Source organism: Halichoerus grypus, chromosome 5 (genome assembly GCF_964656455.1).
Source record: "Halichoerus grypus chromosome 5, mHalGry1.hap1.1, whole genome shotgun sequence".
In the NCBI taxonomy this organism is placed as follows: domain Eukaryota; kingdom Metazoa; phylum Chordata; class Mammalia; order Carnivora; family Phocidae; genus Halichoerus; species Halichoerus grypus.
Genome location: NC_135716.1, coordinates 183333613 through 183357153, shown reverse-complemented (window position 1 = coordinate 183357153; position 23541 = coordinate 183333613). Strand labels below are relative to the sequence as shown.

At 53.5% G+C, this 23541-nt stretch overlaps 2 protein-coding genes across 5 annotated transcripts in view; both read right to left on the bottom strand.

Annotated features, from left to right (window-relative positions):
* CHD5 (chromodomain helicase DNA binding protein 5) overlaps positions 1-6955 on the bottom strand; it is a 59120-nt gene extending 52165 nt beyond the window's left edge. For all 4 annotated transcript variants that reach the window (XM_036064503.2, XM_036064504.2, XM_036064505.2 and 1 more), the window contains exon 1: positions 6809-6955. In XM_036064503.2, the coding sequence (XP_035920396.1) occupies positions 6809-6887 (79 nt within the window). In that variant the 5' untranslated portion in view covers positions 6888-6955. The remainder of the gene's footprint in view (positions 1-6808) is intronic.
* A 6197-nt stretch (positions 6956-13152) lies between these two features.
* RPL22 (ribosomal protein L22) lies at positions 13153-20592 on the bottom strand. The gene is made up of 4 exons (XM_036064501.2): positions 20456-20592; positions 18538-18642; positions 15847-15971; positions 13153-13354 (listed from the first exon to the last, which is right to left on the bottom strand). Exons 1-4 carry the CDS (start codon positions 20465-20467, stop codon positions 13210-13212), a joined length of 387 nt encoding a protein of 128 aa, XP_035920394.1. The 5' UTR covers positions 20468-20592; the 3' UTR covers positions 13153-13209.
* Positions 20593-23541: the final 2949 nt, after the last annotated feature.

Here is a 23541-nt window from a genome sequence, read left to right as displayed (position 1 = left end):
GGGAAGGCCAGCTGAGCACATGGTCAACGACAGACCGACTGGCCAGCACAGCACACAAGGGGATGGACAGGTGGCTACGGGAGGTTATCTGCCTGGAGCAGAGGGCAGGGGGTCAGGGGATGCCCCACACTCTAGCCCTAATCCACGCCCAGAACGAGCCTCAGAGGATAAAGCCCCAGACCCTCTGCCCATGGACAGAGCCCCCCCCCTATTCCCAGAAGACCTCATGGCCCAGGGCCATCTGCCTGATTAAATCCCTCCTCCAGGAAGGTTCCAGAGCTGGCACACTAGGATAGGGACCCCACCCTGCCCACTCCCCATCTCTGACAGACCCTTCTTGTCCCTGCACGGATCCTGGGAGCCCTGAGGACACCCCAGGGCTGAGCTCTGTGACACCACACCCTCCCGGCACCTCCTGATTCCCCCGCACCCCTGTCTTCACCCTGGCCCCATCTCCCCCTCCTGCCTCTTCTGCAAAAGCCTCTGAGCTTTCTAAAACCAGACCTGGAGAGTCACAGCCAAGCAACCCTGCCCAGGGCCCCTCAGCGGCTCCCAGAGCCCCCAGCCCTGTGCCCCCTCCTCAGGGCACACAGTCAGGGGTAAGGTGGGATCCCACTCGCCCTGGGGTGAGGGTCCCAGGAAAGAGCAGCCCCAGGACTCCCTGCCCAGCCAGCTCCCAGACCCTCCTGGCCGTCCCCACAGCCCCCTGGCCCACCCGGCAGTGCCCTCCCGCACCAGCCCTGCCCCTCCAGGGCCCGAGACTCCATCGATCCAACTTGGGCTATAATTAGGACCCATTAGCCTTGTTATCTCCGCTACCTCCTGAGCTTCCAGGCCGGGGGGAGGGGGCAGGGGGAGCTGCTTCAGAGACCAGAGACAGGCAGGGGGACAGAAGGGTGGAGACAGAGGGGCAAAGAGAGATACCTCTGCTGCTTCTTCCTGAGCTCACCCACAGCCCTCTCCCCGGCTCCCTGCACAGGCCCCGGCTCTGCCCTGGGGGACCCCCCAGGCTGGCCTCACTGTGCCATTGAAAGCTGCAGCCCCAGGGAGCTGGGCAGGTCTCTCTCAGGGTAGCGCATTGTTCACAGCGCAAGTACCCACGCGTCACCTGCGCCGCGCTCAGAGCGGATGTTAATTTGTATCAGTTCATCGACTCCACTCAGGAGCCCTGAGAGGTGGTACCATCACCCCCATTTGCAGAGAAGGAAGCAGGCTCAGAGGGCTCCTGACTTACCCACGTAGCTTCACAGCCAGCAGGTGGCAGAGCCAGGGTGGGGCCCGGACAGGTGGTCCTCACCCCTGCCCCTCTCCAGGCACCCAAGGTCCCCCCCAGAATTCAGACTTCCCCCCACATTTACCTAGCAGGCACTTAAACAGCACGCACGGCTTGTGTGCTGAGCTCGGGCCTCACCCTGGGACACCAAGGTGACCCAGGCCAGCCCTTGGTCTGGAAAGTCCCACAGGGTCCCTCAGAGGGTGAGGGCTCGTCCACCATATGCTCAGCCCCAGAGCAGGTTCTGCTCTGCCTAGCTCCTGCCCCCTCCTCTGGGCAAGAACACAGCCCCCCAGAGAGCTTTGCGGACGCAAGGTGATCAGAGCAAAAGGAAAACATGTGATTGTGGAGGGAGAAGTTAGGTCCTCTGGTCTGAGGGTGGTCGAAGGATCTGGGGGCCCACGCCAGGTGCAGGGACAAGAGTCCTACTGCCAGGGTCCAGAAAGGCAGGCCAATCTGCCCGCAATGGGGACCCAGCCCAACATCCACCATCCTCTCTGGGACTTGGAGAGGAGGCTCCTTCTGTTCTCGACCTCCAACCCACCACCTAGCAGGGGACAAGATCACCTGGTGGCCAGGAGGAGGGAGGGACAGGGGAGTGCAGACCTCAAACCACCACCCTTTCCTGGCAGGTTGCCCCCAATCCCTTGCCAGATGAGCCTATTTCTTCATCCTTAAATGGGCCTAGCAATGCCTTTCTGACAGGGTGATGGAGAATTAGAAGTCGTGAGACGCACAGTAAGTGCTCGGTGATGGCAGGTAGAGCCCAGGGCCCCAAAGGGTGGCAAAGGGTGGGGGTCTCCAGTTCGTACACTGCTGAGCCTAGGGTTCTCAAGGCCTCTCTAGGGCTGGCCAAAGGGGGGCACCAAGATGAAGGTTCCCATCAGTCCTTGGAACACCCCTACACCACAGCCCTTCTGCTGATAATGGGGGGTCAGTACTCCCGCCCAAGAGAGGATTAGTAATTTATTTATGACATTAACAAAACCCAGACATCACCTCATTGGCGTCTCATCAAAGAAAGCATCGGTTCTGAGCACTCTGGGCAGGCAGGTGGGGGGCGGGGGGAGAGAGAATGAGGCTTTTACCCTAAGGGACTGAGGCCAGGGAGAGAGTGAGGATGAGGAGGACAGGGACCCAGGGCAAGCAGGGACAGGCCCCCCTGCAAACCCAAAGCATGGGCGGGGAGGAGGAAAGAGAAGCAAGGAGGGAGGGGATGGGGAGACAGAGCTGAGGGTCAGGGAGAGACAGAGGCAAAAGAGGGAAAGCAAGGGACTGCCAAAGAGAGAGAAGCAGAGCCAAGCACTCAGGGAAGACAGACTTGGAAAGAGACAGACGGAGGGACAGACATGGGGGCAGAGTGAGAAAAAGAGACAGGGAGAGAGAAATAAGGACAGAGCCAAAGAGAAGGGAGAAAGCCTCAAAAGTTTTACCTGCAAAATCCCCAGTAAGTTAGAGACCACATACTGTGTTCTGTACCTGGTTTGGAGAAGATACTCAACAGATCTATGTTGGGAGGTGAGTGGATGGAAGGAAGGAAGGAAGGAAGGAAGGAAGGAAGGAAGGAAGGAAGGAAGGAAGGAAGATGGAGAGTGGGTAGGATGGCTGGCTGGTGAGTGGTGGGTGTATGGCTGGTTGGTTGGTTGGTTTTATGGTTGGATGAAGAGCTGTTAGGTGGGAGGGTAGATACATGGGTGAGTGGATTCATAGGCTTGGTGACTGAATGAACTGATGAAATGATAGATCAGTCTGGAATGAAGTGACCATCCCACAGGCCAAGGCACTGGGCAAAGCATGCTGGTGACTTTGCCTCCCTCTTCCCAGCAAACAGTATTAAATACAGGCTCCCTGGGAACCCCAAAACCCACATTTCCCCACGGGGTGGGGTTAGCTAAGAAGGCGTGAACCTTGAGAATCTCGGCTATCACTCCCTCCTGTCCAGGAAACCTAAAATGCTCACATGACTGGGGCCAGTCCTCTGGGCAGGGGGGACATGGGCCAGTCAAGTGACTCTGGGGTCAGAGTGGTCACACTGCCTGGCCAGGCGAAAGGCCGGGCTCACCAACTCTGGGAAGCCCAGCCCTCTGGCTGTAAGTGATGGCCTGGGGACAACCAGTCCGGGAAGTTTAAGGAAAAGGCCGGGGGGGCACTGAGCCCCCCTTCTCTCCCTCCAGCCCCAGCACGGGGGTCACACTCCCAGCCCTCCTCCAGCCCAGGCTCCCACGCCCCCCAGCTTACTAGATGAGGGTGCAAGTCTCAGAAGCATTTCCTTGGGAAAGGCAGGTCAACTGCCCCCCTTGGATGGTGCTAATTACAGCACTCACAGTTTATTGGGCACCTATTATGTGCTGGGCACTGTGACCTAAATGTTCCACGGGCACTGTCTCACTAGTCCTCACAATAACCCTCTGTGAGGTAGCGGATGCTATATCCCCATTCCACCAGTGGGGACACTGAGGCAGAGGGCCTGGGGAGCGTGCCCAGGGTCAGTCAGCTAACAAGCGGCAGAGCCAGGATCCATCTGAGCCTGGAGCCCTCACGTTGACCAGCCCCCCCCCCCCACACACACACACACTCCCAGTGGGATTTGGCAGTTGCCAGGCCCCGAGCCGGGGAGGCAGGCGCCCACCCTGCCTCCTCCAAGCAGGCTCGCCCAGCTGCCTCAGTGCCGAGTGCTGGCCACAGGGAGCCCGGTGTGGGGAAGAAGAACACCGCTGGGGGGAGGGGAGGGTGGGGCACAATGGAAAGAAAGATTTGACAAGACGAGTCCAACTGCTGCAGATTTAAAAATTAGCGTGAGCGCTCCCAACACAACAGCTCCTCGGGCCGCAAACTGTACTATTTTGGAACCAGCTGGCCCCAGGTCCGAGTGGGTGACAGCTATGAGCTCAGGCCGAGGGCCGCAGAGCAGCTGTGATGGAGGGCTAGGGGGCCAGCTGGCCAGCGCCTGGGGAGAAACACGAGGCCTGGGCTGAAGCTGTCACCGTGCCCAGAGGCCAGGGGTGAGCTAGGGACTCCCAGCCTTCAGACACGGAGACCACAACCATCTCCTGAGCACCCACGGTGCCGGGTGCCAGGCCTAGCGGGTGATCAATGGAGTCACACTCGGGGGGGAGCCCGGAGACACAGAAGTAAGCTGGCGGCAATATTCCAGAGAGTAGGAAGCGTTGCCAAGAAAATAAAGCACTAAAATGGCCCTGGGGGGTGGGGCCACGCTTGGGCAGGAGGTAAGGAGGGCCTCCCCACGGACACGTGTGGGCTGGAACCACAGGACAGCAAGGAGGCGGCTATGAACAGGGGAAAGAGCGGGTCAGACAGAGGTCACAGCCAGCGCTCAAGGGCAGGATGGAGCTTGGAGCCTGGGGCGTCCGGAAGCTTCAAGGAGGCCGGTGTGGTTGCAATTCAGGAGCAAGGTGGGGTGGGGTAGATGCAGGTGGAATAGAATAGGAGTTCATCGATCCGTCCAAGCAATGGGAGCCTGGGCCTGGTTTGTGTTGACAAAGGTGACCCTGGCTACTGAGTGGAGGGTGGTCAGCGAGGTCTAGTTAGGAGGCTACGAAGTGGACCAGAGGACGAGGACAGAGCCTTGGGGCAGGGACATGGAGAGGGAGCTGGGAGCTTGGGAAGGCTCAGGACATCTAGCCTTGCACAAGGATGAGGCTGCAATCCCCAGACCAGCGGGGCTGGAGCAGGACCGCCTCTCTGCAGGGCTTTGGGGTTGCTCCCACAGGCCCTGGGGTCAACCTCACCTCTCTTCCCCACCTTGCCCTGGAACAATGGGCACAAGCAGGGAGAATAGGTAGTGAGCAGGTGACTTTGACAGAGACTGAACCCCTCCGGCCCAAATAGAGTGAGACAGGTGCCCATCAACCCTCCCCATGCTCTGAGCCCTGACAGGCAGAGCTGGAGTAGGTGGGGAAAGTGGACAGGGGACCCCATCAGGGGTTCAGTGAAGACCCAGAAATAAGCCTGTTAATGCATGTTCAGCTGTCCACTGCCCCATCAGTGCCACAAAGGGGCCACGCCCCAAGCACCACTGGGAATCACTGAGAAAGCCAGAGAACAGCTTAGGGAGGAGCCGGCCTCCTGGGTAGAAAACAGCCATGGGTTTCAGTGTCTCTACTGGGCCTCTATGTTCCCTCCCAGGAAATGGGCCTAATTCCTTGCACCCAGGGATCTAACAGTCAACTATTGTCCAAGCAACCCCTCCCATAAGGGGCCACCTCACCCCCACTCCCCTAACTGGAGCAGGCTCTTTGCAAACTTGGCCAGACTGTCTGAAAGGCGGAGTGAGGCCAGGCTCTGGAGGAGTCCTAGTCACAGTGTCAAAGCAAGCAAACAAGTGGGGAGGAGGCCCCCCTAGTGGGCGGGGCCACCTGGTGGGAATCCCCCCTCCAGGAAGACTCAGAGCAGCCTGGGGAGCTGCTGCCTGTTGGGTCCTCCCCCTCTCACCCCTGCACACAGGAGTTGGGGGTGCCAATCTGCAGAATGCCCCATCCGCCCTCCCTCCAAGGCACTCCTGGGGCCAGAGAGCATATTCTTGGGCTCGGGAGGGCCCCCGGACCTCCCACAAGTCTCTCAGGAGCCCGGAAGGGGCCACAGACTTGGTGCCGAGAAGCTGAGAAGAGTCCCCCAAAAGGGAGGGAGGGAGGGAGGGAGGCTGGTTGGCAGGGTGAGGCCCTGCCCTGCTGTGCCAGGAGGAGAACCGTCCCAAACAAATGGTGAGCAGTTAACTAAAGAATGATCCTTGCAAGGTTACCCCTGACGCACAAGCCCTGTTTATGCTGAATTCTGAGAGGGACGGCAAGGGGCTGGGGCGGCGGCCCTAGGCGTCAGGCCCGTGGCCAAAGCTCGATGGGCTGGGAGCGCCACTCCCCGGGCGATCTCGCGCTGGAGGCGCCGGCGGCCCCGGCAAAGTGTTTGCGAGAGGCGGTCCCAGCACCCCGCGGCCGGGAAGGGGAGCAGGAGTCCGAGCCCGCGCGCCCCGGCCCGGAGCCCTCGCGGGCCTGGAGGGAAACCGCCCCAGCCAAGGCGCTCGCGGGGTCCCCCTGCACGGCCAGTCCTCGAGCCGCTCCGGGCCCCACCCAGCGCGCCCTGGGGCCGAGACCGGCGGGGGCCGGGTCCCGCCTGCCCCCGCGAGGCCAGGGGCGCGCGGCGCGGGTCCACAGCGCGGGGTGCGCGGCGCCGGGAGCCGAGCGCGATTCCCGCCCCCTTCAAGGGCACGCGGGGCTGAGCCGGCGGCGCCGCGCCCCCTCCCAGCCCCGGGCGCCCGGCGCAGCCCCCCGCGCTCCTCCGCCGGCGCCTGGTCCGCGCCGCGGCCCGGGGGGCCCCGACCGCACCCCGCCCTTGGCCGCCCGCGCGCCGCGCTCCGGCGCTCGCCCAGCCCCGCGCCCTTGGCCGCACGGCGCCAGCAGGGCGGGAGCGCAGCCCCGCGGCCCGGGCGCCTCTCCTGCGCGCCGCCGGTCCGGCCCCGGGCCCCGCCGGGCCCCGAGCCCCCCGCCGCCCGGCCCCGGGCCCAGCCGGCGCCCCGCTCACCTGACATCTCGTCCTCGTTCTCCATCTCGTCCGCGAACAGCCGCGGCAGCTCCTCCTCGGTGCCCAGCGGGCCCCGCATGCCCGGCGCGGGGGGGAGGGGAGGTGGGCGCCCCCCCTCCCGCCGGGCGCGGTGCCAGCCTTAACCCGTGCGCGGCCGGACGGGCGCGCGCGGCGGGCGAGGCGGCCTCGGCGAGAAGATGGCGGCCGCCTGCCCCCCCACCCCCCCAAACCTCCACCCCCCCGTCTCGACCCCCTTCCTCTCGGCCGCCTTCGCCCCGCTCCCCGCAAAGCCCGGGCCGCTCCGCCCACCGCGCCCCGCAGCCCGAGTCCCGCAGCCGGCCGAGGGTGGCGGCGGCAGCGCCGGCGGCACGGCGGCACGGCGGGGGGGCGGCACACATGCCCGGATTGTGACGTCCAGTCTGTTGCTGTGGCAACCCCATCCCATCGTTCCGGCAGCGCGACTAGTTAACAGCGGAGAACAAGTTGGGGGGACTAGTCCTGAGCCCCGGGCGCACGGGGCGCACCCGGCGCTCCGGCAGGGGGAGCCGTCGAGGCGCCCGCGCGCCCAGGGACCCGACGGCCGAGCGGGCAGCGGGGACCCGGGCCAGCCGGGCCCAGTGGGAGGCGGGGAACGCGCCCCCGCGCAGCCCCGGCAGGACCCGCCGCCTACGGCGCCGCCGCCCGGGAAGGCGCCCTGCCCCGGGGTCCCCACGGGCGCAGAGGCGGGGTCCGTGGACGGCGAGCCGCGAGCTCCGGCACTCTGCTCACGTGCCCGGAGAACCTCGCCGTCCCGCACCCGGCTCGGCCCTTTAGAAAGATTAGAAGAAAAATGTGTTCTGCACTTGGGGAAGGGCCGATCTAGAGGCCGGGTCTGATTCCTCCAGAAAAATGCATGCAGGCTGGCTCCTCCCTCACCCCATGGCACCACGCTCCCACCGCCCACGTGCCCTCTTCCAAAACGCCCCTCCAGGCGGGGTCCGGTGTAAACACATGCAGAGGCCCTGGGGGTGATGCGGCTCTGCGTTCTCTGTGCCCAAACTCCCGCTCAGAAGCGACACCTGTCGCAGAGCAGTAAGGAGCCTCCGCCAACAGCCCTCAGTTGTTTAAGGTGAAGATGGAGGCCGAAGCCCTTGGGAGCAAGGCTGGAATTTTAAATGAGGGCGGCCAGTCTGGGCTGCAGGAGGTCTTAAAGCTACTCTGAGAAGATCAAAGTTTCAGTGGCCCTTAGGATGGTCAGCTCTCTAACCCAAGAAGAGCCAATAAAGGGAGGGTACCCTTACTTCTCTACCTCGGGCCAGATAGATTTGGGGGAAACAACTGGAGACCCATGTGGCTGCCTGGGACCCACAGGGTCTGCCTGACTTAGGAAGCAAGAAAGGGGGGTACTGGGGTCTCCTCGCTGGCACCAACCCCTCTGGGCTTGGCTGAACATCTGCCCCATCCTGGCAGGCATTCACCAGTAACCGCTAGCATCCTGACATCAGCAAGAAGACTCTCCCTTTCCTGGGGCCTTTAGGGAACCAGGCGAGTTGTGACTGCCTGGTGAGGGCACCCCCAAGCAAAACCTCTTGGCGAGGTGACCACGATCCAAGCCATGATGAATCCAAGCTGTGACCAGAAGGCCACGGATGGCCTAGGGCAGTTGGAAAGATGTGAAGCAAATTTTCCCTCCCCCTTCCCATCCAAATGAATTTCCAGCAAGCCCTGAACAAAAGCTGGTCTTCGTTCATTCCTGGGCACAGGCAGGTCTGTCCAGCCTCCTGGATCAAAGTGCAGGGTGCTGGGAGTCCCCTTTATCTCCCAGATCACTTTTAAACCACACTAGAGAGAGAGAGAGGTTGGAAGCATCCCAAGGCAGGCCGGCCTGCAAGGGTGAAGGGAAAGGCAGCAGGGAGGTGGGCTAAGCAAGCCAAGGGCTTCTCGGGACTAAGGCTGTATTTCACACCACTGAGCATCTAGCCATGGGGGCACCAGATCACCATGCTTTAGCAGGCCGGCACTGTCCCTGGCAAGGCTGCCTTGCTCTTTCCAGAATTCTTTCTGAATGTTAACCATCCAGGAAAAACCCCTAAGCGCCACCAAACCTGTCCAGCCCTCAGCAGCCCCCCACCCCCACCCCCAGATGGCCAGAAGAGGTCAGGACACTTCCAAAGCTTCTGTCCCACTCGAGAGAAACTGTGACTTACAGTACCTCCCATCACCAGAAAGCCCCCACCCCAGGCACACACCTTTAACCTTGGGTCCAACTGCCAAGGCGAGGCTGAGACAGTCAAGACATCATTCAAGAAAGAACAGTTCCACCTGCTTGACTTGGCAACAAGGAGTGGAGGCGCTCACAATCCTAATCCTCTCTGGCCCTCCCATCTTGCTCACAGCTGCAGCTCAGTCACCCTACTTACTGACCAAAAGCAAAACGAAGCAAACCCTGGAACGGCATAAACAAATGGATTTTTGACTAGAAATCACCAGTAATAGTTAAAGGAGAGCTCTGATTATTGCCAACTATTAACAATAGTGACAATGAACTTAAAAGGTCTGATGTTAAAAGCAGTCCCTAAAAAGGTGAAAATTCAGTGAACTCGCCAATGCTGAGAATAAGCCCATCAGTAAAGTTACAGTTTCAGGAGGCAAGATGCTCCTGTTGGCTGATCACAGAGCTTGGAATTACACCCCAGGGACAATTCAAAATCAAAATATGTATTTTTAAATATACTGGTTATGAAAGCACCAAGGAAAAACTGCTTTTCCAAGAGCAGAGTTGCAGTAAGTGGTTTATCTTCCACACACACCCCTATCAGTCTCCATCCCTGGGTTACAGGAATTTCTCATACAGGCAGCCCTCAATGCTGCCTGAGGTCCGCTTTTTACCAACATGCCCCATCGTGACCACCTCAAGGCTCTGTGAAGTGAGCCCCTGTTCCCACACCGCTCCCAGCAGCCACGCAGGTCAGAACTCTGCTCCTGGGACTGCATCGCGGGCAGGATCACAGCATCTTCTAAAGTGAATGGCAAACATCCTCTACACACCAAGATCTCCCTTGTACGTGGAGCCTGTTTCTCAAGATGCGGGCCGTGCCCCACCCGAACCCAAATCACTTGGGGATGCTGGGGATGAGGAAGGGGCTTCTCAGAAAGGCAGACCTCTGGGCCATGGCCCTGAACCTGAGAAAGTCCCTTATAAGCCGTCTTATGGGCTCTTTCTGGGTTCTCGGTACAGGAGCAACTAACTCAGCTGGCCAGCACAGCATTAACAGACTGTTTTAGCTTGGCCAGAAATAGCCAAGAAAAAAAGAATGTGAATTCTCAGATCCTCCCAAAGATAGGAAAGACAGGGAAATGTCTAGATTACAAAACCTTAGTTTTTGGTTCCCTGAGATAAGCAGCATGATGGCATCATTTAAAAGGCAGCCTTCTACCTGCTTCCTTCAGCACCACCTCCTTGCTGGGATGGCAAATCCCACAGACCAGGCCTCTTCCTTACCTTCCTCCCTTCCCAGAAGTAACCTCCACAGCTTATTACCCCAAAGAATAGAGGCTCCTTACAACTCAGCCCACACCTCCAGCAGGACCCCACCCAGGCTCTCCCCAGCTTCTGACCCCAGCCAGCCCCATTCTGTCCAAGGCTACCAAGGGGAGGTCTCTCCCCTTGCTACTGCGGAATCTGCCGTCTCCTCAATGACCCACACATCTTAAGTGTACGCCCCCTCACGGGGAAAGCCTGACCACGCTCTGCTTCTAACACTTGATAAGTTTAGGGCGAAGTCACGGAAAGGACCACAGCAACTAAAGGAAATGAAAGCAGGCTGCCAAAGCCAATTTCCAAGCTCTCCGGAGGTTAATGTGACGACCAAGGGACAGAACCAGTCATCACCTTCCAAGAAATCAAGTGTCCTCTAAAAAGGCTGAGGTCTAAATACTCCAGAGAATTCTGTAATTTTTATCAATTTTTAAGAAATGTTTGATACGCTCAAACTCCCCCACTCTGCTCCATCCTTCTTATACACAAGCGCTTCTGAACGCCTCTGCCAGGTGCCACTGGTGAAGACAGGATCCACGTTATTTCAACACTCGGCTCTTCCCAAAGAGGTGCGAGGATAACACTACTCAGAAAAAAGCACTTTCACCAGTGAAAGTCATGGGGAAAGGTGGAGGTCAGAGGCTTTTGAAAGAACAACAAATACTAAACCTTCAGCCGAGAGATGGTGTTGGTAACCAGAATCAGCTAGGAACTAGACCATAGCACCTCCCTATTCCACCTCTGTGAACGTACACCTCAGCCTGAAGCTCTCCGTGACCCACCCACTCTCTTCCTGTGCCGTGAATACTTGCCATCAGGCAGGCAGGTCGAGTCAAGAGCTAAAAAGCAAAGTGGTCTAAATGTGGTCTGGATGCAGCCAGCGTAATGGGTGTAAAGTAATTCAGGTTTCCCGCTACAAAGCTTCCGTCAGAAAAAGTCATCTTTGCAAAGTTACCCTTTCGGCTCTGGATCGAAGTAAGTTCTACACGGACAGTTCAGTTATGACCAACTCCAGAATCTCGCTGAGGCACAACAAAGGTAGAGAGAATGGGAATGAAGGATGCATTTTCTTCTCCGGCTTAACGAAACAGCAATTAGTAGGAAAAACAATGTTGCCAAATAGATTAACATGCCAATCCTTAAAAAAAAAAAAAAGCCTTCCACAGTGAGAGTAGCCACGTGTTAGCCACTTTAATATAAAATGTGATCAAAACTCAATTACAAGAGTTCAAAAAGGCATAGAAAAACCAACGAGTTTCAATTTTATTACAAGTTTTAAAAACCTGGAAGTAGTTTGAAAAAAAAGAAAAAAGAAAAACTTCTATGCTAATTTCCACCCAGGGTTAATATTTTTACAATGAAACTAAAAATCACCACAGGTGAACATCAATGCAACAAACAAGTACAATTTGCAAACCCAGGTCATAAACTTACTAACAAAGTTAATGATCATGGTAAGGGACAGAAACCAGCTGATGCCTCAGTGACATTGGAAAGAAACCTCTCCTTGCCCTAGGGTGGAGAAACACGCAAACAATTCTGCTACAAGAAATTTGCATAGAAATAGAAAATGCTAGAGCCTTTACCACAAATGAAATTGCAAAGACTCAACATGTTAAATTCAATCCAAGGAGCACCAAATGTTAATTTGGAGCAAAGGTAGGACTCCAACATTTAATTTCCAGCGACGCAGCTAGCAGAGCCCAAGAATTTCAGGTGTGGAAATTAGCTGTGGGTGAACCTTAAAAACATGGTTTCATACACTGTAATTTTAAGACAATGCAGACATTTCTGCAGAATTGTTTAGATTTCAGAAGGGCACCATAAGGCATCAGGGTCTCTTTTCAAAGTCGCTCTCAAATCCTCTGGATTTCCGGTTGGCGACAATTACTTCTTTACAACTCAGTAACCTTTCACAGATCTCTAGCCTCTGCGCGCGAGGCAACAAAATCCTGCTTTCACCTGGCCCTGATTGATGTCAGTCTGTAGGACTTGACATTAAATCCAGCCATGGCCCAAATGGCACAGAAGGGACCATTCCCTGGGCACGGCAACGTTTTCCCTCATCTCCTCAGCATGACCTGTCCCTCGATCGCTTCTCCTTGGCGCCCACCCCGTGAAAAGGCTGCGATCCTGGGGAGATGCACAGATGTCCATCTCTGGAAGCTCTACTACTGCTCATCTCCAGCTCCCCCTGCTGGGGGCCGAAGGGACAGGTCGTTGCAGAGTCGTAGAAACTGTGACTGTTCACAAATTCAGTTTTGTGCATGTTTACTTAATTTAAAATCTGGGACTTTTATAACCGCTCTCCAGACTCTTTCCTGGAGGGTAGGAGAATATGCAGCAGCGCCAAAGGACATTTTATTTCTACAGGAAGAAAAAGGATTAACATACATAAGTCATTGTGTGCAAGTAATTTGTAACCAAATATTGAAATGCCCCAGAACCCTGCTTTTTTACTGACACTACCTTTTTCCTGCAAGAGAACCTCAAAGAAGTCGCTGGTTTTGCTCAGTGAACTAGAAGTCCCGACGTTAGTATACCTGAATCTTTGAGAAAAGCACCAGATAAAACTGTCCCGCTTTTTGAAGTAAAATAGTGACTGAAGGGCGCACATTTCCACACCCTTAACCACCTGCTCAAGGTCAAATCACTGGCAGTTCCCTTAAAGGAGCTTATTTTGCTTTTCTTACCACAAAAAACTAAAATTTTCAAGCAGGAAAAAAGTCTAATTACAAATAAGTGAATGGCAGCCCAAGTGAAGCTTTTACTATGATCTCCAATTTTCTGTTCGATCCACAGTGCAGAGATACAAGGAAAACCACCATTTTGGTTCCTAAGTTTTATTTAAGAACTTATACAAAATATTCCAGATAAATGAGTTTTAATCCTCATCTTCCTCCTCTTCCTCGTCTTGGTTAATCTGGAAGTAACGCAACTCGTAACTCTCTTTGCTGTTAGCAACCACACGTAACCAGTCACGGAGATTATTCTTCTTCAAATATTTTTTGGTGAGATATTTCAAATACCTGCAGAGAAAGAACACTTGAGAACTCCACCACAGGGCCTCCCAGCATTCTCAAACACTGCACCTTTTATGAAACCCATGCATTCAAATCATTACAATTCAGGGTGTTCTCCCACCATTCAAAAATGGCAAAGATAAGGCCAAAAATATCAGCCACATTTCATCTAAACCGGCAATAAAAATGAGAACAGAGTAGATATAACAGTTGTCCATTAAACACAGCAAAATACCTATAAAGTGGCTTTTAGTGACCACTGGAGAAAGATATCATGGTAGTAACTTAACAATTAAGCACACAATCTTAGTATCTTTTTATTGAGAAATCACTGGATTTCTGAGCTCCAAGTACTTCCCATACATCACACCTCATGGATTTGAAGCTCCTTTTGAGGTTGTTCAGATGATCGGGACTGTTTCTTAGGGCGGCTGTACACACTCACCTCTATGATGGGACGCTCCCTACCCAACTCCTGGGGAAAAGGACACCACCCTGCCCTGCCCTTGCTCCCTCTCTGCAAGTGAGAGCACTCAGTCTTAGTGTGGTTGCTGTGCCCTGGAGATGGCTAAGCAGTCACCACAGCAAACTGCTTAGAAAACTCACTGTTTTATCAATGCAGCAACTGGCTTCTGGGCTCAACATGCCAACTACACAAAGCCTACGATCTTGTTTCTTCTCTCACTTGTGTACTCTTGAGGCCCCGGGGCATCTTCCCAAACCCAAAAAGAGAAGAGGGAATGGGGGGGCGCCTGGGTGGCTCAGTCGTTACGCCTCTACCCTCGGCTCAGGTCATGATCCCAGGGTCCTGGGATCAAGCCCCGCATCGGGCTCCCTGCTCTGCAGGAAGCCTGCTTCTCCCTCTCCCACTCCCCCTGCTTGTGTTCTCTCTCTCACTGTGTCTCTGTCAAATAAATAAATAAAATCTTTAAAAAAAGAGAGAGAGAGAAGAGGGAATAGAACACCAAGCCAACTCACTGCTGGGCAAATTAACCTTTCCAAACCTCAGTTTCTCCCTCTATGAAATGAGACTCCTGATACTTACCATCTCTTCCGACCGTTATGGGGACTAAAGGAGATGCACAGGCAAACTGGCCTATTAGCAAGGACCCAAGTATTAATGAACCCCAACAGACTCACCATCTCCAAGAAATGAATACTGTTCAACAGTGTTACTTGTCAACAAAGCAATCTTCACAAAGATGTGAAGATCTCAGTTCAATTCTATCCTCTTTTCCCTACATAAAAATAAATCAATTTGGTCGTTCCATCTAAAAAGTATTCTTTTCTGTCATTTATTATTTCTACCATATAGTATTCAGGTAAGGTGGTTAATTTCAGGTGGTTTAAAATTTGTCATAAAAGAACGTTGAGAAACTAAGGAAAAAGCTACAGAAGTGCAGAGACAAGAAAAGGTCCTCGAGTAGGAACACCTAGAATGCTACAAGACAGTCAAACTATCGTCACTGAGAGAGGAAAGTGATGAAGACGAAGGCTCCAGTCTTCCCACACTGGGGACAAACAAGCATCTGTGAAAACGGAAGGGGTGCTAGCAGCCATTCTCACGCCAGGTTAGTAAGCGTGGAAATGGGTCACAGAAGATCACAGCATCTCCCCCATGAGCGCTGCGAAAGCCCAAAGAGTTGTAGGCTTTGTACGCCCTGGAGACCCTATGGTTGCACCGGTCTCTCATGGTATCAGATCTCTTTCTGCACAAATAAAAGAACTCGAGCCAGGCAGAATAGGAAGTCACTTGTTGACTGATAATAATTAAAGCTAAAAAGCAAAGGCTAAACTATACTCAATTTGTCCTAATACACCTTCAAATTTCCCACTACTTGATTCAGTTTGACTGAAAGTTCCTAAGAATATGCTGGCTCTGGGCTAGGAGCCAGGTATAAACAGGTCCGATTCCTTATAACCACCGTGTAATACCGCAGGCTAAGGGAACTGGGGTCTCTGACTTAGAAAGAAAACGGGCCCACAGGAATTAAAAAGATGGCTTCAGTCTAAACTGAGATCTCAGAGTCCTCACCCAATGATACTAGCACTTACAGGGAAAATAAGTAGAATTAAAAATGAAAGCACACTATGGTGAACACTGAATAATGTAGAGAATCAGTGCCTAGGCTGGACACCTGAAACTAATATAACACTATCAACTACATTTCAGTAAAATAAAAATGAAAGCTCCTCACTGTGATCTAGAGGCAAAAGAAGCAATATTCTCATTTTTAATACTGTGTAAGCAAGTCTGAGCATCTCTACTGCTTGAAATACCTTAGTCTGTGAAAAACGAAATTTTTAAAACTATCAAAAATTGAATGCTTTTAACCCCCATAACATTCATTCATTCACTGCCTCCTTGCACTGGGCCCCGTTCTAGGAATTAACAGCTGCAGCAAAGCCCGAATGACTCTGGGGCAGCAGTATCCCTGTGGGGTGGGGGCGGGACTCAGTGCTAGGGTGCCGGCAGGTCACACTCATCTGTCCCATACCTTTTGGAAAAAGGCACCTCAGAAGTTACAGTAATCTTGCTTTTGCTCCTTTCAATTGTTACAACCCCTCCACCGAGATTCCCAGCTTTTCCATTCACTTTGATTCTCTCTTGAAGAAACTGCTCCTGCGGAAATCATCAAATCAATCAATTAGTGAAGTGAGAGCTCCACCTACTCATTAGACTCTTGTATGTTTTTATGCTCCTAACACTGAACAAAGTTGTTTTTCAAAGGTTCAGTCTTTTAAAAAAATTATAGTCAATCTTCAGCTATTAATACAAGGTCTGAAATCTAAGAACAATTAGAAAATGGCACTATTCACCTTTATCTCCGTGTAGAACATGAAAACATCCCAGCATGAACACACCTGACGGCTTACACACGAGGTCAAATGTGCCCTTATACAAAAGGCTTGACTGAGAAGCCAAAGTAAGACAAGACAGGAAACCTAGGGCCAAACTGTTAGAAAGTACCTACAGCTTCTGAACCTAAGAAGTATAAGGCACTGTTCTCAGTGCCATCAGAGGAAGGAGTCTTCAACCCGGTACAAGGAGCAAAACGTGCAGAGACCCAAACTCTTCATCAGCTCAGGGGCCCTGTGCACGCACAGCACGAGGACAGCAGTCCAGGAGCCCAGAGATGCTAGTCCCCCATGGAAGCCTGGACAGGTCATCCAACTGCATGGACTTCAGGGGTCTCTGTCAAAAAGGACTCTGGGGGCACCTGGCTGGTTCCGTTGGTGGAGCATGCAATTCTTGGTCTCAGGATCTGTAGGTTTAAGCCCCACACTGGGCATAGAGCCTACTTTTTTTTCCAGATTTTATTTATTTATTTGACAGGGAGAGAGAGTGCGAGAGGGAACATAAGCAGGGGGAGTAGGAGAGGGAGAAGCAGGCTTTCCACCGAGCAAGGAGCCCGATGCGGGGCTCAATCCCAGCGTTCTGGCCTGAAGGCAGACGCTTAATGACTGAGCCACCCAGGCACCCCGGAGTGGGCAGAAGGAAGGGAAGGAAGGAAGGGAAAGAAGAAAGAAGATAAAAATAAAGGAATGTTTGGTTTTCTTGCTCTTGCAATGATATGAAGTCCCTTTCAGCCCCAAACCCCTATAATCCTCTTTAAAAACTCCAATACACTGGGGTGCCTGGGTGGCTCAGTTGGGTAAGCATCCTACTCTTGGTTTCTGCTCAGGTCATGATCTATGGGTCCTGGGATGGAGCCCCGCATGGGGCTCCAGGCTCAGCAGGAGTCTGCTTGTCTCTCGCCCTCTGCCCTCCCCCAGGCCTATGCTCTCTCTCTCAAATTAATACATAAAATCTTTAAAAAATAAATAAATATTTTTTTAATTTAGGGGCGCCTGGGTGGCTCAGTCGTTAAGCATCTGCCTTCGGCTCAGGTCATGATCCCAGGGTCCTGGGAATCGAGCCCCGCATCGGGCTCCCTGCTCGGCGGGAAGCCTGCTTCTCCATCTCTCACTCCCCCTGCTTGTGTTCCTGCTCTTGCTGTCAAATAAATAAATAAAATCTTTAAAAAAAATAAAAAAACAAAATAAAAATTAAAAATTCTTCCAATACACCATATGTTAACTGAGCACAGGGTAGAGTGACTAGGTCAGAAATCCTGACATTTGCATCTGAGACTCATAAATGACTCAAGTTTTTTATCCTACAGAAACTTCTAGAAGGAAAAATAATCACATATACAGGTGAGTGTAGAGAAGGCAGAGGGAAAGGACACCAGGGCAGGGCCATCACAGACACAAACTGGAAGAAGCCACAAAGGTTAGGAGGGAAAAGAGGCCCCAGAGAAAATAAGAAGTCACTGCAAAGAGAAGAGACTAAGGAGCCGATCTGGGGACTTCCTGGGGACAGGGTCACAAGAGGTTACTGGAATTCCAGTCAATGGAATTAGTGGCCATAGGCTGAGTCTTTAGGTTTTTTCACCTGAAATTACTCTTGTTTTAATGCTATTATCTTGGCAAGGAGGAGCAAATGAGGAGTGAGGAGGCTGTGCACAAGAGGTCTGAACCCCCAGGCGTGGCTACGGAATAGGAAGAGTCAACCGCCAAAACCACGCTGCAGAGTCAAAATGTGGGAATGAGGTTAATTTTTCTAGATATAACTGAAATAGAAGAATATTGGGGGATGAGGCCAAATATAGGGGCAAGGTATCAGTACCGAGCAGGGTGTGGAAAAAACAAGCTCCGATTACGAGTCAGCACGCAGGGTATTTTAACATAAACACTGCAGCCCTGACGCCTAACAAAATGGGAAGCTCGAAGAAATGCTGCCATCTGTCCAGCAGTCAGGCCGGGGGAGGCAAGCCCTCGTCCCGTGAGGATCAGGGCCCAATGCTGATGCTTAAACACACCCAAGTGCAAAGGCGGCACTGGGTCCAGTGGAGTTTGCTGTTCCCTGGGAACCTGTAAGTAAAATCATTTTTGGAAACAAAATGAAAGAGGGAGAAGAAACTGAGGTAGTTCTCTAGCACTGATGTTTACTCACCACTGACACACGTGAGAGAAAGCTAGACTTAGAAACAAATAACCAGACCAAGTTCCAAGGTTGTGCAGAGCCAGAACTGCAGGGCTGCCCATGAGCCTGAGACCGGAAATGTGCTCTGGCAGGTAGGTTTTCTCAGCAACATCCCAGAAGGTTCATCACTGTCCTGAGTGGCATCAAGGGTGTAACTTACAAAATTGGCAGCATCCATGATTCCATCTTCTACAGGGTGGGTGCAGTCAAGGGTAAACTTCAGAACTTGCTTCTTTTTTTTGCCCCCCTTCGCCACAAGCTTTTTCTAAGAAGGTACACAAATGATAAAGAGATGAAGGCACAACCAGTCCCCCCTCCCCCAACCACCAAAAAGTTAACAAAACCAAAAATGCCTGAGATGAAAAGCCCATACAAATGCAAAACCTGTGGAGCTTTGCTCCCTCGCCAGGTAGCCAAGCAGGAGACCTGCCCGGACACTGTGCTCTGCCCGAGTGTCCAGGGGCAATACCCAAGGTACTGTTCTGCAAGCTTCGGGGTCTGGAGTCGTGCCCTTTTGGAGGGCACATCATTCTAGCACTCTTGGCCCATTTACACTTTCCAGCCTCCCCAATCTATGGGCATGAAGGTCTGTTATCTTTCGAACCACAATACAAGGAACATTTCCTTTTATTTACCATAAAACTTCCAAAACGAAGTGTCACTCACTTTACTCCAGGATTAGGGCAGGCATACAAATGCCTTGCATACCTGAAACAATTTTAATCTGAAATGAATACTTGTCCTAACTCTCCAGACTTAGGGTCCTGATCCAGTTAAGCTGTTCTCCCTTAATCCTATCTCACCTACCTTCTAGGGAACCGAACGTCCCACCAACACATCTAGCCCAGTTGGGACAAGATAAGGCTAAAACTTAGGTTCTAATTACAACACACTATCAACTTCTGGGTTTTGATTTAAACCATCAGTCTGAGCACATCCTACAAGGATCCAGTTCCTTTACTCTCACAAAGCTTCCATTAGTCTTCTCCCTCTACAAACTCCAACACCACTAAAAGAGCATCTGTACAACTTTACCCACTCACCTATGCGTCCACTCTAAAAGCCTTACAGAATCTAAAAAGACTTTTCCAAGAACACATCTGGTCTCCCTTCCTGTTTAAAAGAATTTCATCTAAAATTTGACTGGGTCAACTCTTCAAACATTTAGCTACTGCAAACTTCACTGATCTCTTTCCAAGACGTCTCTTCCTAGGAACAATCAAAAGGGTCGCTGTAAGATCTAGCCCCGACATATACAAATCAGCTAGTAAAAGACCTGCCCACAATGGGCTCCAAACCTTCCATCAAGGTTTTAAACCAAAGGCATACAAATGCATAGGCATTAAAAACCTGCTCAGGCAGAAGAGTTAGGTGAACCGAAAATGTTAACAAGGGTGTCCCACAAAGGGGGGGCAGGAATACGACTTGCTCGACGCAACCTGCGAGGACGGCGAGCTGCAGGTGGAGTGACATGAGGGCGCCACACGGCCGGGTCCCCGCCCGGCTGGAACTGAATGGAGCTGGGCCTTGCCCTAGACCAAAGAGGGTCCGTACAGGTGCGCCCCGACGAACTAAATTCCTCCACGGACGCTGCGAGGGGCCTCAAACCCACGCCTCTCTCTGAAAACAAGCCGGCCAGGCCACCTTCCCACTGGTCCCCGAGTCCCGGCCGTAGGCTTCCCGGATGCGCGGCTCCCGAGGGTGGCATGTCCCCTACCTCCTGCCCGCCCTCCGCCCAGGTAACCAGGCCCAGACCCTGGCTGCCTCACGCCGGCCGGGCTCCCAAGGGCCCAGGCCGTAGCCTGGGCGCTCCAACTCCCCGCTGGCCGTAGAGAGGGGCCCGAGCCCGAGCCGCGGCCTCCGAGAGCTCCGGGGCTCCTCTAGCGCCCCAGGCCGCGGCCTCCTCCGCCCACAACGTGCTGGGCCCCGGGGCGGCCCTGGTTCGCTCCAGCCGGCCTGCCAGCCCAGCCCCGGCCGGCCTCTGCAGAGCGCCGTCCCGCGAGAGCCGGGCAGGAGCCGGGCCAGCGAAGCCCACGTGCCTGCCCCAGAGCCGAGGCCTCACGCGGAGCCATACTAACCACGGGCGCCATGGCGGCAGCGGAGGCAGAAAGGGAGGGGGGCGCACTACGCAGACGCAAAGAGCCCGCAGCGCGCAGAGCACGCAGGGCTCAGGCCGTACCAATCGCTCTGCCACGCCCCTCGGCCGCCACCGTTTCGTCCTGTTCTGTACGTTCGGGGAGCGATTGCTTTTCCCCGAATGCAAAACCCGTCCTATTGCAGGCCGGGGGGGTGGGGTGCGGGGAGGAAGGAGGCCGGGTGGCCTGTCCCACTGCGATCGGAGGGGGGAGCTAGACTGGACGAGCCCAAAGAGAGATGAAGGGGTTCGCTCTACTTTTTGAAAGTTTTGGAAAGAGAAAAGAAATAAGGAAATTCACGAAACCATGTATCACCAGCTAGTGGAATGGGAATCGAACCCACCAACTTGGGGAGGTGAGGCCTTTCTGGTCCTGGGGTACTAATGCCCGAGATGCGCTTTGGCTTCTTCCTCCCTCAAGTGCCCAGCCTTGAAGCAGGTACCCAGGGGCTGTATCTCCCAGGGCTAGCCCTCCTGGCTGCAGGCAGGTGCACCCTCCAGTTTGACCCCTTCGCCATCTCAAATACGAGCCGCCCACCCTCCGATCGTCACCACCTAGCTTTCCAGCTCGTGCCTTGTAGTTTCCCAGTTCCAAAAATTCTTGTGCCTGCGCTTCTCAGGCTGGCACGTAGACAGGAATCACCTGGGGGATCTCCTCAAAATGCAGATTCCAATTCAGTGGGTCTCAGTGGCTTGAGATTCTGCATTTCTCACAAGCTCCCCGAAGATGCTGATGGTGGTGGGGTTCTATGCACCACAAGTTGAGTAGCCGGGGTCTTCATCCCCAGGCCTACGATCCATTGACTGGACTGCTTTCCACCCATCCTCAGCCCCTCTTGTCCTTACCAGTTACATCCTGGGGTCCTTCGTTGTAACCACTCAGTTGCATGAGTCCTCCACGCACCTGGCTGCAATGTCCTCATCTGGCAGAAATCGAATCCTGGCTTACAAGAGTTGGAGGAAACACACCATACTGACTGGTCTAGGCTTAAACTCAGGCCTTTTGTGCCCGGTGACCAAGTACCAAACCCATCCTGCTATTCTTGCCTGCAAACCACATTCCTGCTTTGCCGGTTGCTGCCGTTCTTGTTCTTCCAGTAGGGGCTGGAGGGGCATCATCCTGTTTGTTCCTCTTCTGTCAATGTCACCCACTCTTGCTTCTTCATCCTGGTAGTGGCCGTTGGATGGCACATTCCAGACACAGTAGCTGAATCCAGTTTGCAATTACTCCAACACTTGGAGAACCAGTCTCCTTTTTTCTCCCTAGAGACCCCAGCCCAACCCAGCTGCACACCCCCCCCCCAAGATATCAGCTCCCTGTTGAACCCACTCTGGTCAGGCCCTTGTGCCCCAGTGATGGGGACAGCTCTCATTAAGGTCACTGGTGATGTCCCCCTGCTCAGGACCAGGGTCAGGTTTCCATCCTCTTCCTGCTTCCTTAGTAGCATCTGACACTGTAGGTCACTCCCTCCTCCTTGCTGACCTTTCTTCCTTGGGACCCCAGGACCTGGGACTCTCTCCTGGTTCTCTTCCCACCTCACTGGCCACTCCTTCTCCATCTCCTTGCTGCTCCCTCCTCTTCCCTGGACTTGAAGGGCTGCTCCCCTCATCTTTATCTGCACTTGACCTTTGTTATGACCCAAGATCGTGCCTTTAAATATAACTCCCCAAGTCTTCCTGGACTCCTGACACATACAACCAATGTCTCCTTGATATCTCTAGTCTAGAATATCAAGTAGACCACCCTCACCCCCATGACCTCACTCCACCCCTCATCCTTCTTCCCACACTGAAACCCATGCTCCTTACCCTTTACCCCTCCATCCTCAGCACCACCCCAACCCTGAGTTCCTGAGTCTCCACACACATTGGTCTACTGTACTTCGCTCGACATTTTTTCCAGCTTCTGGGGCCTTGTACCTGTTGCTCCCTCTGCTTTGAACTCTTTGTGGCTTTTCCTGTATCTGATTTCTTCTTGTCCTGCAAGGTCTCAGGCTCAGTGCCCCTCTCTGCCCATGATTACCTAGTGTGCCCTCCCAGCTGCCCTCCTTCACATCATCCTGATAATTTTCTTTGGAGCATTTAGCACAGTCTGTCATTATTATACTTGTCTATTTGTGCTGTGTTCCCTCCCATGTGTATGGCCCATGGCTCTGCTCAGTAACAGATGAAGACAAGAATGGATGGAATAAGCCTGCTTATCAAGAGTGAACATCCATCTCCTACTGCCCGTCCTGAGAGAAACTACTGCATAATTCATTTATAAAGCCCCCGTCAGTTTTGTATACCAGCTCTGCCACTTACTAGGGGAACATTTTCTAATTTCTAAGGCTGTTGTTCAGGATTAGGTGAATTAATACAGGTAAAAGAACTTTGAATAGTACCTTGGCCCACATTAGCCATTGTTATTACGGTTATTGCTGCTTGGAGCACAAATGTAACCCAGGGTAGAGAGGACCCTTAAGAGAACAGGTGGTTTTCCCCTAGAATTCACTTCCTTTCTTCCCCTGTCAAACACCTACTCATCCTTCAAAACCCAGCTTGAATGTTAATTCCTAGCTTTTTCTAACTGATTAGTAAGACTTTATTGAGCACCTTCTGTGGGTCAGGCTCTGGGCTTGACTCTGATTTCAAGAGAGGCAGAGACAGAGGCTGCTTTCCCAGAGCTCAGAATAACACGTGCAGAGAAGGCAGATAATGACCTGAAGATGGAAGGCACTCTAGAAAATAACACTGGGATAAACAAGCACTGGCCAGGCCGAGAACAGCAGAGGGAGCCCTGCCGGAAAGACTCAGAACCTCCTCCCCCTCCCAAGCCCAGCCCTTCTTATTGGGAACTCGGCTGGTGATGGGGTGGGGACCTTAATTATTTAGAAGCCTAGTGGGCGCATTTCACTTCATTAAACTCGCGCGCATCACCGAGAGGCCGGCCCTGTTTCACCTCTGAGAGGTCAGTGACTTGGCCGCGAGACCCCAACCGGCCAGAGGCAGGCCTGGGATCCTAGCCCCCACCACGCGCTCTCTCCAGCG

Coding starts and splice junctions, on each gene's coding strand:
- RPL22 (XM_036064501.2), bottom strand. Junction 15,972..18,537: donor TCATGGATGCTGCCAATTTT/GTAAGTTACACC, acceptor TGATTTCCGCAG/GAGCAGTTTCTTCAAGAGAG. Junction 13,355..15,846: donor GAGGTGCCTTTTTCCAAAAG/GTATGGGACAGA, acceptor CTTTCTCTGCAG/GTATTTGAAATATCTCACCA.